A 19,444-nucleotide genomic window follows, 5' to 3' on the forward strand; every position below is an offset into this window, starting at 1 on the left:
AGAATCTGCAGATTTCAAGGGTTAAACAAATAATGAAAGTATTTTTCTACCAAGTGCCTCAAACCATATTGCCCATTTTTGAACTATTGTCTGGAACTCGTTGGACCATTCATCAGTTTTTGTCTTCTGGAAGTTGAAATCTGAGTTTAAACGGAGTGACTTTATGGAAAGATATTGTAACTAATCTGTATCATATTTTAATTTATTTTTCCACTTCATACTCATTTAATATCAAAAGCAAATATTTCACAAATTAGGGAGGAAGTAATCGTGGGGGAGTGATCATGGTGAGCAGATAACTGATCACTTTCTACAGAATCTTGGTGCTGCTCCAGACAGGCTCTTTAACTGCAGATCGTGATGCCACACATAAGTTAATCAGATGTCACCCACCAGACCTAAGCAGTTAATGAATGTCGAGTTTGAGGGACCTGGGTTGCTGTTTAGAAGTCATATATAAAAAGTGATATGCAGTAAAATCTTACAGTTATATCATATAGAAATGGATCTAATTAGATGTTGAACAAGATGTTCAGCTCAACATAATTGAAATTTTTCTTTGGACAGTTTCAAACTAACATCAGATTGATATACAATTTCAAATGACTTAGATCAATACTAAGAGAGTAAGACAGACTAGCAACAGACAGAAAATTCAGAAGAAAAATAACTCAGTGGTACATTTTAAGCAAAGCTTTCTAGAATATCACAGATCTTGAGCAGAGCACCTACAGAGCTTGTTTTCTCAGGCTGAATTTGAAGGATCCACTTTCAGAGACCCCAAAAAAGAGGCCTTTACTTTGAAGGCCATCAGACAGCTGGCTCTCTAACAGCTGGAGAGATTGTGCTCCGTGATTTCCAGGAGTGATCAGGATCCCTCTCATCCACCAGAGGGTTGACTGAAAAGCCTGTTGAATCCCTTGTCTGATGGTACCAGTTAAAGCAGTGGCTTTGAACATCTGAAGCAAACAGATGTGCAAACCAAAAAAAAATACTGCTTTTCTCGTTGTATTTCTTGATATCATTCAAGGTACAGGCACTATATGTAGGATTTTTTCATATATCATGAACCACATTTCTCAAAGTAAATCTAAAAGACATCCTAATGGCCTCAAAAATCACTCTAGAATATATGTTTAGTCTGTTATCAAGAAAATCAAAGTTTTAAAGAAATTACACAATAAGAAAGCATATACCTAAACATCTATTGTATAAAGAAATAGTAACATAGGCTGTGGTCTCATAGTCCATAAATTGTAGCCCCTGTGTGTCTCCTGGAACCAGATTAACGTGGTTGAGATGTCCGCAGACTCAACCTGACCCTCCTAGTTATTCGAAAGACATTTGAGTGTGTTGCCTTCCCTTTCCCACCAGACATCTCAGAACACCTGACTTGCCTTCTATTCATGTTTAAAATCTAAAAAGGAGTGTTTCCAAAGAAAGTAAATAAGAGGAGACCAGTTCTACCTTTGGCTAAGCCACTGATGAAATCCCACTGTAGGTGTGAATCTCTCACCTGTTCAGGATGTGGGTCTCTCAAACTCACCACCTAAAATTTAGTTGGGCACATCTGATAGAGGCATCCTTGTTGTCCCTGAGAAGGAGTAGCTGCTTCTAGAATTTCCTCTAGAGTTTTAAATCAACCCTTACCTGTTCCTGCTAAAACAGTCCTCCCAGTCACCCTGTGAAGCAAAGTAGGAGAATCGCTGAGACAGGTTACTTCTCACCAAAGCACGTGGGATCAGAACTTTGTCTTGAAGGCCTTTCTCCTGCACACAACTGCACTGTGTGCCTTGTCTACTTAATCTTTCTTTCATTCGTTCATTCATTCATTCTTTTTGAGTTGTCTTTTCCCTTGGATTCATGCCAGGGACATCTCTTAGGAGAAGGTTTGAAACTGTTTTGTCACACAGTCACATGAAAGCTGAAACCTATGGGCTGGAAGACTCACTCCCTTTTCTCTTTCCCAGGGACATCCTGGGCAAGGTGGACCCAGAGGACCACCGGGCTACGATGGCTGCAACGGGACCAGGGGAGATGCCGGCCCGCAGGGACCCTCTGGCCCTGGGGGGTTCCCCGGCTCTCCTGTGAGTATCACAGGGCACGTGCTGTTGGGAGGAGGGTCAGCTCTAGAACCTGGGTGGCTGGGACTCATCGGTGGAAATAAATGAAAGATGCCGTCTCCTGAGCTCTCTTCCTGGAGCCCAGAAGGCCAGCACAGAACCCTTTAAGACATTGTCTTAGGGAAACTTTCTAAGCAGGGTGGGTTACCTCCTGTCCACTCGACAGGAGGGCCGAGCAGGCACATACTAAGCCTACCCTTTATGCTCTGAGAAAAACTTGCTCCTCTCTCCTTCGTTGGTGGTCAGGACGAAGCATACCTTCTTGTGCTATTTTTTCCTGCATACATCTAGGCATGATTTTCCTAGATGCATATAACTTCGTTTTCCATAGTCATTCTCTAAATGTTAGATAGAAAATAATTGGTTTATGTTCTTTACCCCCACAGTCTCTTGAACGTCACTTCATTGTCTCCCACGCTCCCATTCAAAAAATAGTGAATGATAGTAAAATAGAAAAGCTTAAAGCTTGACAAAATTCTCTATTGGTCACCATCTTTATTAGATTCTCAAGTCCGTTGTGACGTAAAGAACAATGACATTCTCCAACATAGACAACGGAGGAGTTTGTTTATTTTAATGAAAGAACTTTTCGTGTATTAATCTATTTTGTGGCTTCTTTACATTTTCAGGGTCTTGGTAAAGAATCTTGAAATATTTTTTGGCATTATATTGCTACCCTCTTACCACCAAAATATTGCAAATTCAGGGTTATACTAACATTTTATTTGATAAAACTGTTTGTTTAAGAAAGCGTTTTTAAGGTGAGAGAAGAGCAGTCATAAACACCCTTCCCCGTGTTTCCCCCTGAAGCCAATCACTTTCTCATCATACTTACACCTCTGCCTTCAGGTTCCCCCTCATTGGCTACTTCTTTTTTATGTGGTTTAACTTTTCAATGAGCTGCATCATGTTCTAGTCTGTTCTAATATCATAGCTTTCATTATCAGTGAATATATCCATTACTTTAAAATTTTGGTTTTGTATGTAGGTATTAAAAGACATTTATACATATATATATGTATACACATATCATGTATATTTTACACAATTCCAGTTTTAAAGAATGACCCAGTATCTCTCCCACAAGTGGTACTTAAGAGTATATGTGTTAATATTGTTAGTACACTAATGCCAAAGAAAACACATAATAATATCATTACAAAGAAAAATAACATGTTGGTGTACAAAAGGATTAGTTTACTGAGCATTCACTTGGGTTTTTGAGAATGGTTTAAATCCTAGAATGTATTTCCATTTTAACTTTGAAGAAAGATGCTGCTGGGTAAATGTGAAAGCAGAAGTCTCACCTCTGTGGTTGAATGTCACAGTTGGTGTTCAGAATAACCTAAATAAGCCATAAGAACAATTAGAGGTTGCCCATGAAAGTCAGTATTTAATCATCCAAATTACTGCACTGAATGTTAATTGACTTTTTTGTGTTTGTCCTTCTATCATATATGTGCGAATTTAGGGGCCCCAAGGACCCAAAGGGCAGAAAGGCGAACCTTACGCGCTGTCCATTGACGACCGAGACAAGTACAGGGTAAGTTTGCGAGAGGTGGGAGGTGTGATGAAGGGGTCCAGTGTAAGTTCCGGTTGATAAAGTTCATTTCCAGGTGAACTCTGAGGTGTGAGAAGGAAGGAAGTGGAGGAATGCGTAGAATGATGGAGTCATCCAAATCATGATTAATTTAAAATCATCTTATTTTCCTTCAGGATGTTTTCAGTCTCTGTTTTCAGTTTAATTGTGGCTGCGTCCCTTTCCCACATTCACAGTACTACAGATATTAGGTCATTAACGTTATCGAGTCTTATTAGGGCTAATATACTTTATATACTTGCAATAAAATGTAACTAAATCTAAAGATGCTTAACAGCTCCTAAAATTATTTCTTCTCAATTAGGGTGAACCTGGAGAGCCTGGATTGGTTGGTTTCCAGGTAAGTTTTATTTTTATTAGAGAATATTCCAAGCAAAACTTTAAGAACTCAGGACTCCAAATACCAGTCTACCTCTCTTACCAGCCCTCTCCTGTTGCTGTCTTTAGGGGCCTCCCGGCCGCCCTGGGCCTGTGGGACAGATGGGTCCAGTTGGACCTCCAGGAAGACCAGTGAGTACCAGGTGCATGTGCTCTCTCTTGGACCATTGTCAAGGCATCCCCTAGACACGCAGCTTCTCCACTGTTGATGCTGGTGAAGGCTTCACAATACAACTGTGCTGCTTCTGGTCACTGTAGAAAGCGTCAAGACAAAACGGGTCAGGTCAGCCCTTGCACACATATGCTGCTATCTGGGTTGAAGAATGAGGACTCGAAATTTGTGGTCACCACATCACTACCAACTGTGTCAAATTTTGACTTGGTGCTGGCTGGGGCCCTTCCAGCCAGCCATGCACAAGCTCTGACAAGGGGTCATCCCTGGGCAAAGAAGGCCAAAGTCCAACAGGGTCAATAAAGAGGAAATGGACTCTGCTGGGCATGGCCATTATAGCAAGTGTACCACACCTGGGCATGGCCGTCATTGCAGGTGCATCACACCTGGGCATGGTCATTATAGCAGGTGCATTGTACCTGGGCATGGCCATTATAGAAAGTGAGATATTGGACATCACTTAACAAAATGGCCCTAGTACCCCATCTGAGTGGCAGTCTGCAGGTGTTCCCTTCCCCTGCAAATCAAGTGATAGAGTGAGATGTGACAGGACAAATACTCGGATGAAGGAGGGCTTGCTGCAGGGAGGGGAGAGGAGGAGAAAAGAGAGGTACTAGTGTCTGTGCAGTCCTCAGGCCACTCCCACCACCACACAAGGGCCCCAGGAGATGAACCGGCTACTGCAAGAAAGATCCGGACTCTCTCATTCCCACATTTTTTTAGTAGTAAGACAAATAGACCTTAAATTACAAAGAGAGATTTTGGCTACGGGTGAGAGAGACCTTCTCACAGAAAAGCATTGCTCAAGAGTGAGGGAGGCCATCCAGGGAGGCGGGGGTATCAGTTTCGCTACACATACTGAGAAGCAATGGAGGCACACATGTTCAGGAAGAGTCAGTCATATCATCGTTGGGAGAGGGAGTACTCGTAAGTTTCCTTCAGACTATAGATGATAATAATTAATTTTCTTTCTATAAAGCAAGTTTCCCTGGTGCTGTGAAAGTTATTTCTGCATATAGCCCTCTGCCTCTGAAAGATATGGCCAAATGGAATGAAACAAGGCTTGTGTGACCAGAGAGTCTTGGCTCTCCCATTGCATGCAGTTGTTGGCTTACTCACAGCACACGTATCACACGGTTTGGAGGTTTGATTCTTTAAATGCACAGTTCAGGGAAATCTGAAACAACGGATTGTACCTGCTGTGGCTTTAGCTGATCTGACAGCTTCAAGTTCTTCCCATGGGCCATTAAAATTGCCCACAACCCCCTGCCTGTCCACTTCTCTGTACTTGCACACTAATTGTTCTTCTTATGCATTTTTAAAACTTCATCCTAAGTGTGGTGTTGACACTGAATGCTTTGCAGAAAGACACGTGGTGATATTTGCAGATGGACTTTCAACCCTACGGTGTTGGCCTGTAGATTAATTCTGTCCATGAACATTTGCTGACCCACCAGCAAAAAGTGCTAGACGGTGCCCGATGGGGAACCCCAGGGGAAGTCAGGAGAGACGGTCTGTGCCGTGACAGGCCGGGGACCTTGCAGAGGGCTCAGAGCAAACACAGCTAGGACACGGGTGAAGTCCAAAGTCTAAACTCAGAAAAGCAAACCTGAAACAGCTGTGCATGGACAGCTGGCAAATCCTGAGAACTGGGCCTGACCCCAGTCCTCTACCCTCCAGTCTTTCCCTGCCAAAACAAATGTATCAGAGCCCTCTATACATACTGCACAGTGTTCTAAATATACAGTGAATGGCTTTCCCAGAGCTTTTTAGCAGATGTTATCTGGGTCCTGGGATAAAGAAAACAGTTTACAAATTTCTTCGTATTTGTGCAGGGACCGCCTGGACCCCCTGGACCAAAAGGGCAGCGAGTAAGTTGGTTGTTGGGGGCGGGGGGAGACTTACGTGTTTGTGTCCACCTGTCTTGACCGTAGAACCACTTGGTTAACAACCGTGGATTGTTTATTTCACGGTGAGGACCACTTTGTAGGTTTTTAAGACAATGTTATAAACTTCAAGGATAAATCCAGTGGTCACCTGGAGCAGCTGCATTAACTAAGTGGATATGTTGAACGATTTGGTGTTTGCAAATTGATAACATTCCCGTTGTATGAAAATCACACTGATGTACATTTGATTAGAAGCATAGATTTAGGGACAGCTCGTGTTTATCCATGTGTTAATTTACAAGAATGGACAAAATGTAGCTATATTTGTGTAGGGAAGCTGGTGGCCTTCTTACCTGGATAGAATTAGGGTCTACATGAGTCTGGTGTCAGCCTCCAAAAATATAGTCAATGATATTCAAGTCAAGCTGGAGCCCAAAGCTGTACCGTTTCCATCAGAGGAAGATTATTACGTTGGTTGGAGCACAACAGAGTAGGTGGCTTGTTAGAACTTGGAGACAGATCTAGGGTTCAGGATGACCTGGGAAAGTTGGATAAATATCCAAGACGAACGGTAGGAGGTCAGAAGGGAAGTGTTTGATTAAAACTTGACATGAGTCAGAAATAGTGGGATACCATTACCAACATTTAAGGACCATTCTGTGGCCTGCACATGGCTGAGGACATCTCCCAGCCTGCACATTCCCATGCCTGCTCCACACAGATCCCATCTCTGTGACCTCCTGGGGACCTCAGCTGCCACCACCCTCAGGCCCCAGCTCCCATCACCTCTGACATGGCTTCCGGGCGGGCCTGGAGCTCGTTAAGGCTGCTGCCCCCACTGCTGGGCTCCCCACTGTCTAGCAGCCCCAAGCATGGTGGGAACGGCCCAGAGCCAAGAGAAGCGGATGTAGGACAGGGCGGCCGAGCCCCAAGGTCGCCTCAGATCCCTGCTTGGCTGCAACACAAACAGCCTTCACCCCCGACCCGTCACTTCCTGGTGACTCGTCGGACAACCAGCTCATGAGGCAGAGGGACCGCAGGGGCTCATGGAAATTGCATTCTCATCTAGCCTGCCTGTGTTTCTGTGCTTTGATTTCAGCTCACAGCCAGGTGAGAAAGCAGCAAAAAGCAAAAATTAATTAAAGGCTTTGTTTTTATTTTCAGAAAATATCTGGGCATTGGAGGGAGGCAGACAGTATACTGCAGAGAGAACGATCAGATAGGGCCCCGCGTGATCCTGTGTCGTGATGGGAATGTAGAGACCCTGGGAAAGAAGCAGAGTTGTTTGGAGGTCAAAGAAAAGAGTACTGTTTCTCTAACGTGCATGAATTTGCAGTATAGCTTTTCATATGTGTTTGTTTTAGACATCATGGTGGAGTCAATTCTCCCATACATGGCAGCCTCACTCATGAATCCGTTAAATACCTGCTGAGTCGCTGAGCCTAGCTTTGTCTCTTAAGCAAAAAGGAAGATGAAAAGGTTGGATAAAACCGAAAGAATCACCATCCCCTAAAATCGTTAGGAGGGTAGGAAATGTTTATGTGAAATCAGGGTTGTCTTACCCGAATGGGAAAAGGCTGAGGCAGAACACAGAATGCCTCAGGATCTTCAAACATGGGATCCAGGGCAAAAAATGGCTGCTTTCTAAGTCAGGGGGCGAGAACCTGAGGAAATGCTCTAAGACGCTAACCTGTAGAGACGATGCACAGGCAGCTGAGAGTCAGAAATACCAGGACCGAGGCTGAGCCCTGCCACCCGTTAGCTGTAGGGGCCTTGGTCAAAGGAGATGACAGTTCCACCATCTGTGACATCCAAACTCGTCATGGGGAACAGAGGCTTAAAGGCTGAGCGGGGCATCTAGCACGGGCCCTGGCCCGGGTAGCACATGCAGCTGTTGTAGAATCAATAACACAGTCAATTTCTGATTTTCGGGATGTTTGAACAATAGAATATTTCAAAAAGAAAACTGTTAAATATTCCCAAAGGTGACAGAAGAACTGCTATTAGTCCACTATTTCTTAGGTTTTGCTGAGAGTGTAAAATACAGATTTCTTAAAAGCACATCTGTATTAAAAGAATGGCATATCATTTCTCTGAACCCCAGAATTTTCATCATTTAGGTTTAATCTTAGTGAGCGCTCAGAATACACTGTGAAGGGCCACCTTCTGCCTCTGACACATCATCTCAGTTTGCTCCTGTTCATGTAATACGATATCTGGGCTCAAACTTGTATGACACTGTATATGGAAATAGCAAAACAAAAGACATAATTTTCTCTTTGTGTCAGTTAGTTTCTGGGATGTGAAGCCAGAATATTATGCAAGGATAGTTGTCCAGTAATGTTGCAAACAGATAGGTCTTAGGTTTCTTTTTCTAAATAAAAAATTTGTTTCACTGTGATTATTGACTTTTAAAAACTTACAGAAACCATTTCTTTTTCAGGGCAACAGAGGTCTTGGATTTTATGGCGAAAAGGGTGAGAAGGTAAAGAAATTTAATAGACGAAAGCGAAGGTGTGCAGTGTTTAGAAATTAGGAAATAGATCATTTAATGACCACGTTGCTGTCTTGAGGTGCTCTGCAAACAGACGTTTGTATAGGAAATAATCATTTAAAATGCCAAGTTATGAAACATGCTCCAGTGATAGTTAGGGATCAATAAGGCAGTGAAACCCAACCGTCTAGTTTGGCCCTAGACCTCTAATCTGGATATAACTTCAGCCGTCCTCAGCACCCAGAAAGTCAAGGCATTTCCCTGAGGTGTCTTCTACCATGGGGAATCCAGAGGTGACTGAGAAGACAAGAGCCACAGACTGACATGGAGACAGCTCAGGGACAGGTGATGTGGCCAGCTCTGACTGCTCAAAGGCAGGAGAGAGAACCACGTGGACTTTTATAATGCCCCACAGTGACAAGATTCAAAGACCTCCTGGCCTTTGACAGGATCACCTGAGATCACATGTGTGTGAGATTCTTAACATGGCGCCACACCCAACGAGTAGAACCTCACCAACACATAACCCCACTGCACTCACCAAAAAAACCTACGTACCCACTGTCAAAGAGCTTTGTTCCTCTGGCCTCGTTGTTTGCACATTCTCATTTTTGCTTTTTGATGGAACAGCACACAAAATGGAATCCAGCACTGCTCAGGTCTGAAGAGGAAAGACTTTGTCCTTTGTGTTAATACCATAGAAAAAAAATATGAAAGAAAAACTTTGAAAAATCCAAATACATAAAAATTTAAACTTGTGTACAATGAAATATAACAAAATAGTAAAATAACATAAAAAAGAAGAAAAATCTAGGAAGAAATCATTGGGCGGAAGAGAGAATAGTCACGTTAGATAGAGTGGAAATTAATGTCTGTAATGTACAAAGAGCATATTCAAATATTAGTGAAAAGATCACAGTCCCGATAGGTAAAGGGCAGAGGAACAGGTAGGTATGTTTTAGGTGTAGTATTAGTGGGCGTCCAGAATACACTGTGGAGCACCACTTGCTGCAGCTGGTACGTCATCTCAGTTTGCTCTTGTTCATATTGTGTGATATCTGGGCTCAAACTTGTATTATATAGTTTATATGTGGAAATAGCAAAAGAAAGGACAATAACTTTCTTTTTGTATCAGTTAGTTCCTGGGAGAGGAAGCCAGCATATTATGCAAGAATCGTTGTCCAGTCATGTTGCAGATCTATAGGTTTCACCTTCTTTGCACCACGTAGAAAAGCATTTCTTGCTAATGATAAAAATGCAAATGAAAGCAATCTTGAGATATTATACTTATTAAAGATCCTGCTTTGTATTATATAAAAACAACCCTTAACTGGTGGAGTAGTGGTGAAACTGGAGTAGGCTTTCATTCTTAGGCATTTCTTCTATCTTGGTACCAGTCTTGGAGAGCAATAGAGTAATTCATATCAGGAACCATGAAGACATTTAGCCCTCAGACCTAATAATTTCCTGGTACAGAAATTCACCATAAGGAGATAATACCACAGAAGCAAATGCAGCCCCAAGTTGTGAACAGCCTAAACAACTTTCATGCATACATTCTAAAGAATTATTAATGCAAGTAGGATACAAATAATTGTATATTATGATCATTTTATTTTATACTATGATTTTTATTTTATATTATGATTATAACACTACAAAATTGGCATGTATACATGTGACACGTAACATGCAAAGATAAAAAGAACAGGTTGTGGTGGGATTGTGCTTTTATTCATGCTTGCGAGTGCCTTCTCAATTTAAAGACGACTGCTTTGCTAAACCGTTCACAGGGCGACATGGGACAGCCAGGACCCAATGGGATTCCATGGGAGACTGACCACGCCATCATCGGGCCCACGAAGGAAACGATCCACCTAGAGCAGTACAAGGTAAAGGGGCTGCGCCAACACTGACTGTATTCCCAGTTGAACTAAAAAAAAGGAGAAGAGAAAAGGTAACTTTCTTCGATCTTATTCAAAGTGGAAGAGGCCTCACCACCGAACTGGCAAATTGTGCATGAAAGCGCTGTTCAGAGTCACACAGGTGCACCAGTCCATCATCGTAAATAATTGTGATGAATTGGACACAACACAAAAATCCATTGAAAAATCTCGAATCTGTCCTTAAGTACAGGAGTCTCCAGCGTAGACGCAGGTAGTGGTCAGAGCGTAATTCAAAGCCAGATCATGGAACTAGCTGAGCAAAATGTTGTATTCTGCCAAATAAACCTGCTTTTAGTCTTTGCTGACGTGGAGCACTGTGGTCAGTTTTTTTGGATCAAGGTCAGTTTTCTGACCTTTTCTTATAATTTCTTTTTGGTTTTTTTTGTTTAATTTTTATTTATTTTCCCCCCAAAGCCCCAGTAGATAGTTGTATGTCACAGCTGCACATCCTTCCAGTTGCTGTATGTGGGACGCCGCCTCAGCGTGGCCGGAGAAGCGGTGCGTCTGTGCGCGCCCAGGATCCGAACCCCGGGCCACCAGGGGTGCACAGAGCGCGCGCACTTAACCGCCAAGCCACGGGGCTGGCCTGTCTCTATAATTTCTATCGACGTTCGTTTGATTAAAAACGTACTCTTGGAGTCTGAAATAAAAGTCAACGTCCTACTCTACCACTGACTCGCTCAGACCGACCGCTTAACCTGCCTGCACCTTCGTGCTCCCTTGTGTCAGGTGAACACTGACCTGGAGGGGGCTGCAGAGTGGGTTACAGGAGCACGGGGGAAACGCGCCATCTAGGGTCAGGCGCAGACCATCCAGGGGAACCAAAATAAAACCCCAGACAGAGAAGACAGTTCCCATCTTGCAAGTCTCCGTCAAGATGGGGTTGGGGTGCTCGGTCGTGGGTGGGAGAGGGCACACTGGAGCACTGCCTCAGCAGGATCAGTCGGCCAGCTGTGGCTGAGTGGTCAGTGGCGTGGGAGGTGGCTGGTGCGAGGCAGAGTGCCAGGGGAAAGCGTGTCCGAGCAGGGGGTTGAGTGTTCACTGAGTTTAGAGCAGGACGTCCCTGGACAACCAAGCAGGAGGGGGCTCCACCGAGTCATCAGGGTGGGGACCAGGAGGGACTCTGGCTCCCGGTGGTGACCTGACCATCAGGCAGGTGGGGCCTCTGTCCAGTTTCACGACAGGAGCCAAGGAGGGAGCAGGGCCAGAGCGGGTTCGATCCACGCCGAGATGCTCAAGCTTCTGAAACAGACTTCCTTCGTTAGCTGCAACCACACCCTCTTCCGGGCTTGGTTCCAGGGCTGGGGCCTGGCCAGCCTCCAGGGGGCGGTCTTGGGCTGCAGGGGCTCCTGTGCCATCCTAGCAGTGATGGGGAAAAGGAACTGGCGTTCACACTTCTTTCACCATTTTAGACCAAGAGAAGTGGAGCAAATAGGTCATATAAAATTGACATTGCTGTCTAAAGCCTTGGGGTTTTATTTATTTATTTATTTATTTAAAGATTTTATTTATTTATTTATTTTCCCCCCAAAGCCCCAGTAGATAGTTGTATGTCATAGCTGCACAGCCTTCTAGTTGCTGTATGTGGGACGCGGCCTCAGCATGGCCGGAGAAGCGGTGCATCGGTGCGTGCCCAGGATCCCAACCCGGGCCGCCAGCAGCAGAGTGCGCGCACTTAACCGCTAAGCCACGGGACCGGCCTAGTCTTGGGGTTTTAATATGTTCCAAATGTGTCTTCTCCTCAGAGGACTCTCCTAATAATGTTTTATTTAAATGAATGTTACCATTAGGGACTTTTCCCTGGGCATATTCTCCCACCACAAGGATGTTGATATACGCCTGCAACTGTGGGGTCATAAAGGAAGCCTCACGGAAGAGGCACAGCCTTGCAATCATATCAAAAATAACGCATGATTTAACTTATCTTGTGAAAACCCAAAATAAACAGCACATATTTTCCCTTGAATTTTGCAGCTGCAAAATTTTGGAGTCATTTGTTACAATTCATTTATAATCACTGTTTACAGTTTTATTCAGTACTTTTCACCTTATGTCATAAACCCTGATCGATTTTAAATATTACTGTTCTTGAATTAGTGACATGCCTTATTTTTCATTTTCTCCACAGGGTGAAAAAGGAAGTGAGGGGGAACCGGGAAGAGAGGTGAGTCGAGCAGTAAAGATGCTTCTTCTCCCTGGGAGTTCCCAAATTCTCCGTGTTCCTGTTGCAAGGATAGAATGTGCAGGGGTCAGAATGATCCTCCAACTCTTGGTCTGCAATCCATTTGTGTACAGCAAGAAAGTGTTATTTATTTTTACGCTTTTTTTCAGAAAATAGTTTTTGAATGTCTTCCTTTTTGCATAATAAACACCGGCTAATCAATGTTTTCTAAGTTCATAAAATGAACCTAAACGCTGTAAAAGAGAAGATGTGCCGGTGGAGGGGGCTGGGCCGGTTTGGTGGTGGCTTCTGTTCTGGGGCTCTAGCTGCGGACCCACTCTGTCCTCACTTTAATCCTTGTCCTGCCTGCCCCGTGTTCCCAGATCTCCCCATCGTCACTTACTGTGTGACGATGATAGGTGACAACCTGGAAAGATGATAACCCAGGCAGACTCACAGACTTCCCAGGACTCCGCCATTCTGCTCAGCTGGCATGGGGAACGAGAGGCAGGCTGGCCACAGTTGGGGCGCGAAGAAATAGAGTCCCTAAGCAGGAAAAGCGTGAAGTGTTGGGCACATCCTCAGGTCTCTCTGTTCTCTCCTAGGGCATTTCCTTCAAGGGAGAAGAAGGCATCATGGGCTTCTCAGGAGCTCGGGTAAACCATGTGTTCTGTCACTACAGACTGTTTTGTTTTGTTTTTTAAATAGACTTTATTTTTCAGAGCAGTTTTAGGTTCACAGCAAAGTTGAGCCAAAAGCACAGAGATTTCCCATGTACTCCCTTCCCTCCCACACGCACTCACAGCTTCCCCCACTATCGCCGCCCCGAACCAGGGTGGTCCATGGGCTCCAGTCACTGAGGCTACATTGATTGACACGTCGTCATCACCCAGTAACTGCAATTTTAAACTGTGCACCTCCATTTGCAGGAGGGTGGGAACAGAACATGAACATTTCTGCTTGTATTAATTGGGCTAAATTCACCTATGGTAACAAAAATGTAGACTGTCTCCAACACAAGAAGTTGGTTTCTTGTTGCCCTAAAAGTCCAACGAAGTGGGCGGGGTGGGGGGTGGGGGTGTGTCCTCCCAAGGAGAGTGAGCCACCTGTGGCCCCCATGCCTAGAGCAGACCTCCTTCTTCAGAATGTGGCCTGAAGTGACACCTCCCTCCATCAGCCAGAACTCAGTCACCTGGCCAAACCTAGCCATAAGTGAGGTGGGCAGTGTGGCCAGAGCCACAGGCCAGGAAGAAGAGAGAGTGGCCTTGTAGTGACTGCCCGGTAGCCACTATCACTAAAGAGACGTGTTACAGGCTCCAAAAATCAGAGCAGAGACTCGTGAGAACATCAGAGTGCAGGCCTGTCTCTTGACCACTTTTACTCTATCATCTTTATGGATTTCTCCGCATTTCTTTGAGCGGTAGATATGCTGTATTACCGCTAAATAGTTTTAGTGTCACTAAAAGGACCCATCTCCTTTAGAAAATAAAAGGAGTCTTTGGGTGGTTTTGACACTTTCATAGTGAGGTACTGTATTTTGGTCGATGTCAGGTGCCTCTGGGACATGTTGCTGCGTCCTCTGAGCTGTCCTTCCTTCTCCTTTCTGTTCTTCCCAGGGTGCTCCTGGCCTCGACGGTGAAAAAGGCTCACCAGGACAAAAAGTAAGTTTGACGCATAAAATGCAGTGCGTTTCAGGCCAAAAACATCTTACAAAGGTCAAATATGAAGACTGTGGTATCCCAGGGAAAAAAATTGCCCCAGAAAAAACATTTAAAACTTTGCCTGCATTTACAGTAGCATAAATGATCTTTCCTCCCAGATCACACGCGACGCTCGAGTCAGGTCATTGACGGTCTTCCTCGTTTTTGCAAACCAGCCCTTTGGTTCTTCTGTCTGGTTCTCACCTTGCTGGCCTCCCGCCATCCAGCCCCATCCGCACGGCTTCTGTACCTTCCCATCTCACATCCCTCCTCTACATCACCAAGTGTCATTCTCGGGCAGAATGTCCATGTGGTGACCAAGGGCCCACCTACATGTTTTACATACTGATCTCACACGTTCTGACACTTCATGTATCTTCAATGAGACCCAGTTAGTTATTTTTATCCTGTGTTCTATGGCCGGATTTTTGGCAGTTTTTTTAGAAGAAAATGTTATGTGAGAAATGTATTATGAATCTGGATCAGGCTTAGAGTTGTCTGAACGCTAGGTTATATGAGAGAGTACACATAGAAATAGATTTTTTTAATTAATGATTTATTTATTTTCATTCTTCACTGTTTCCACTGATTCAATCATAGAATTTATAGCGCACTGCCTTCCCGTCACAGACCCCAGCATTCTCCCCAGAGGCAACCACTGTCAGTAGTTCTGTGGGTGTTGTTTCATCAGTGCTAGCATTCGGAGGACGTGCATTTTTATACGCATGTAGTGAATGTAACAGCAGAAAGTGAACATATCTGTGCTATTTTTCCCCGTGTTTTTTTCACTCAGTGTACCTTGGAGATGTTCCACGTTAGCACATACCCATCTCCATAGTTCTATTAACGAGCTGCACAGAATTGCAGTAAATGGATGTACCACATTTGCTTAACAAGCCCCCGGCAGTGGTTTCCAGCTGCTTGCTGCTTCCAGCAATCATGCAGTCAACGTTGTGGTGCACACATCTTGATGCCCATGGACTGGTATTTCCATAATTCAGTCGTAGGTGCATAAATTAGACTTTTTAAAAAATCAGTTCAGCCTGTGAATCATGGCTCCGGTGAATCCTGCTCTTGGCTCCATCACAGGATGGCAGCGTGACATCTGGAAAACCTGGGACACGGCTAGTGAGCACTAGGGCTTGTCAGTCCCCCGTGAGAGTTACACCATATTTGTTCTGGGACTACAGGTGGACGTGGCATCCCAGATTCGATTTCTGACCTGGCTGGCTCTAGGCAACCGTATTAACCTCGTGTTCTAGTTTTGACCACCCACAATGAGCACCAATCTTGATTCCTTCCTGCAACCTTGGTTGTTCTTATTCTTCCCATTCCTGTCTTTTATCCTAAACTCAGGCCAGGGATGACACCGAGGTTTGCCCTAATTGCACCCATCTTCTCATATCGTTAGTAACTGATAGGAGCATCCCCAAAGGCAGCATGCGTACCTGGACCTGCTGCACATGCTACACCCCGACCAAAAGCGAAAAGGCCGAATTCTGGTTTAAGCATGGCAGTAAGCAAGTGCTGTGAAGGACAGAGGACTAAGGCAAACATGGGCATTTAAAAGTAACCTGTTTCCGCCCACCCCGCATAATTCAAGTGCTGCTGTTAATGCTTTGCCTGCCATGTGCCAGTGGGCCATAATTATGATCTGTTTTTCTACACCCAACACTACGGAGTTATAGTGTTCTTAAAGTGCAGTTCAACACAGCTGCCCCTAGACCTCCAGAGTTAGTGAAGGACTTGATGCCTAGCAGCACTAACCATCTGGGGCCTCTAACTGCTGTAGCCCAGATGTTAGGATTGAAGGCTCACATCTTCCAGCTCGCTTTCTGCACTCACAACAACTGGTGAAGACTCGGGTACTTCCGGTTAAGTGGGACGTCTCAGGTGCTGAGAGGAATAGTCTGCTCGACCATACAAATAGGAAATGCCCAGGACATACACACGTGGCTAAGCCGTCCCGCTTGTCAGTAGCAGACATGTCTCCATGCATTACCCTACAGGCCAAGTTGCCCTTACTCCCCAACTGACTTTTCAGTTGTACGCACAGACTTTGGTTTTAGGATGTAAAATGGAACCAGAAACCAAAAGCAGCTCCAGGGAGCAACTGTGAGCACCAACATAAACAATGCATAGAAATGGGATGAGCCAAAAAAGAGAAGATTCTCGGAAGGAGCATCGTGGGCCCCTCCCTCATTCCCACTGAGATTGATGGAACTTCCGTGGGTTCTGTTAGTTCAAACTTCTCCTGAGAGTGAATGAGGAAGAGTGTTTTATGGATGTGGTTATAGGAAACTTGCTGAAAAATGAGAGATTGTTTCCCCTCCATTTCCTAGGGGAAACATATTTTTAGTATCTGAGCAAAAGCTTTTCACAGCCTAGAGTCACTGAAAATAGTGTTCACTGAGACCTAGTCTCCTCTGAGGACTCATGGCAACCCCGTGTCATGTCCTCAGAAGCCCTCCGTTTATCCGGAGGACTGTTTGCACTGTCTCAGAACTACTCAGGACTTGTAAGGTCGCATTTACACCTGGTGTAACGGTAGATAACTTTGATGTTTACCAGATGCCAACGCAGGAATGTTGGTGATGGCCATGTAGAGTCACCCCTGAAAAGCTCCAAGTGGAAACGTGATTTCAGATGTGTTCTTTTATGGAAACCCCACTGGCTTCCATTCTGGCATGCTAAGTTCCATTTCGTTTTCAGGCTGGCAGAGTTTCTTTGCGGAGGTGCCTCTTTTATGAGGCACGTTTCTTTTATGCAATAGAACCTGACCTCCTTGGCCATTGAAGTGGGAAAAGGGTACAATAAACAAATGAACAGCAGAGAGATGAGGGGGAGTCAGTCAAACTACTTACCACAGTAAACTGTTTTTAAGCACTTGAGAAGTAGACATTTCCTCAGAAGCATCTGATCATAAATTCTATCTGTTTGTTACAGCCAGTCCGTAATATCTTCTGCCTAATGACTTTCCTGAGCTTGGTTTGGGCTATTTCTACCTTTGAAAAACATGAAATTGACTACTTCTAAAACTCTACAATTAGAACTTCCCATCAATCATATGTGTGTCCTTATTGAGTTCAAGTTAGTGATGTGTTATTAAATTTGGGGGGGGCAAGATGAGAGGAACGTATACTTTCAAAGCACTTTATAATTATTCATTCTAAAATAGACATTTATCTGAAAGTCACTTTCCAGACTTCAGTTCTCTAAATGGTGGGAGGTCTGTGACACACTTCTTAGCAGCAGCTAAGGAACCCCCAGCTGGTCCTTCCTGGGATTATGGTTTCCACACCACTCTGGGTAGCACCCCCAGATAATTCCTCCTTGACCACACACCCCGTTGATACCCAACCCCTGTCGTTATATCTGCCACCCAGAAACACAAAGGGCACAGTTCAGATCATTGTTTTGACTCTTGGGGTTCCAGACTATTGGGGTTCCAGCTACCAGTGCTCTCAGATGAACCGTGAGTTTTTCCCTTTACTCTGCTGAGTTATACAGACTACATAGTACTCAGCCACCCCCCACCCCTCCCCCGTCAGTTCATCTGCTGCCAAGAACTCACAAGGAAACTTCTAGGTCATTGTTTTGGCTGTTGAGGTTCCAGATTATTGGGGCTCCAGCTGCCACTAGTCTCAGAGGAATTCTGAGTGCCATTTAATTTTTCCCCTTTCTACAGTTGGTTTTATATAATACCCAGTTAACTCCAAATTGTTCAGACATATTTCAAAAGAGTTGGTGCTATTTTGGCTTATTCAACACAGGTGGTGAGCACTTGGTATTTGGAGATGCTTGTTATTGCTTGTTGATGATGTCACAGCACAGCTGAGCGACGCTTGGGTGGCCCAGAATGACGCAGATTTGACAGAGTCCAGCGTATTGTTTGAGCTGGGTTGTTACGTGGATGCTGGACACGGCTCAGCCTGAATGCCTGCTTACCAACTCCCCAGTCACTGGCAAGCTCTTTAAGGATTCCCAGCCTATCTCACAAGACGGCTTCCAAATAGGAGATCATTTTTAATATCAGGGGAATTAGCCTTCACTCTTGAATCTTCAGCTCCACCTAGTGTGAAAGAAAGTGAGTCTAAACCATAGACCCACAATGAAAAACACAAATTAAACCAATCTTAGTTCATTCTAAACAACATGACTTTCAGCATACATGCTTCTGAATTTCAAAATATCCTGTAAAATAGTTAGATAATGTACATTTTTTTTACCATTGGCACCTAGTATTCTGAATTTTGAGGGCCTTACTATACATATTCTTTAGCAAGAGGGAGTATTTCTAGATTTTTAAAAAGCTTTGTACATCTATCTAGATATGATGTGACTCATAAGGGTAAACTTTCTCTTTCGGTAAATATTTGAGAGAATTAGAAAGCAATAATTAGCCTTAGAGATTTTTTTTTGAAGAGGAAAAAAATTCTAAATTGAAAGGCTCAAATGCTTCTATTCAGTGTTAACTGAAATTTTTCAAAACCCATCTTGGGGGAAGGTTTTAATAGATGGATGAGGTTGTCAACACTTGACCCCACTGCTCAAATCGTGAAGTCACTGAAGTGAGGCAATGGCGTAGATGCCTCCTGAAGTGGTGCAGGAGGAAGGACACGGCACCCTCCATGACCGGTTCTTGCACAAAAGATGAACCTGTAGATCTAACAGCTAATTTAGAGAAAATATGGGGGCTAGAGGAGCATTTATACAACACCACAGGATGAAGTGGACCGAATCCACCACGTAGGATATTCGCAGCACAGATGACCCAGTTTCTTCAAAATAACAAGAAAAAGTTACTTAAAAAGCAGAAAGGAAGAGGAAACTGTTATGAATTAAAAGATAATTAAGAGACATAGCAGCCAAATGTCATATTTGGACTTGCTTGGATCCTTACTCTAACAAAGCAACTTTAAAAAGACATTTTTGAGACCAAAAATCAAGGAAAGTTGAACACAGACTGGGTAATAGTAAT

The 19,444-nt window shown here is 44.1% G+C and overlaps 1 protein-coding gene across 3 annotated transcripts in view; it reads left to right on the top strand.

Annotated features, from left to right (window-relative positions):
* Positions 1-19,444, top strand: part of COL4A2 (collagen type IV alpha 2 chain) — a 188,893-nt gene that overhangs the window by 111,473 nt on the left and 57,976 nt on the right. For all 3 annotated transcript variants that reach the window (XM_058548477.1, XM_058548476.1, XM_058548474.1), the window contains exons 7-16: positions 1,971-2,087; positions 3,595-3,666; positions 4,028-4,063; positions 4,171-4,233; positions 6,109-6,144; positions 8,606-8,647; positions 10,450-10,548; positions 12,731-12,766; positions 13,369-13,419; positions 14,380-14,424. In XM_058548477.1, the coding sequence (XP_058404460.1) occupies positions 1,971-2,087; positions 3,595-3,666; positions 4,028-4,063; positions 4,171-4,233; positions 6,109-6,144; positions 8,606-8,647; positions 10,450-10,548; positions 12,731-12,766; positions 13,369-13,419; positions 14,380-14,424 (597 nt within the window). The remainder of the gene's footprint in view (positions 1-1,970; positions 2,088-3,594; positions 3,667-4,027; positions 4,064-4,170; positions 4,234-6,108; positions 6,145-8,605; positions 8,648-10,449; positions 10,549-12,730; positions 12,767-13,368; positions 13,420-14,379; positions 14,425-19,444) is intronic.

The sequence above is a fragment of the Diceros bicornis genome, chromosome 9, assembly GCF_020826845.1.
Source record: "Diceros bicornis minor isolate mBicDic1 chromosome 9, mDicBic1.mat.cur, whole genome shotgun sequence".
Taxonomy (NCBI): Eukaryota; Metazoa; Chordata; class Mammalia; order Perissodactyla; family Rhinocerotidae; genus Diceros; species Diceros bicornis.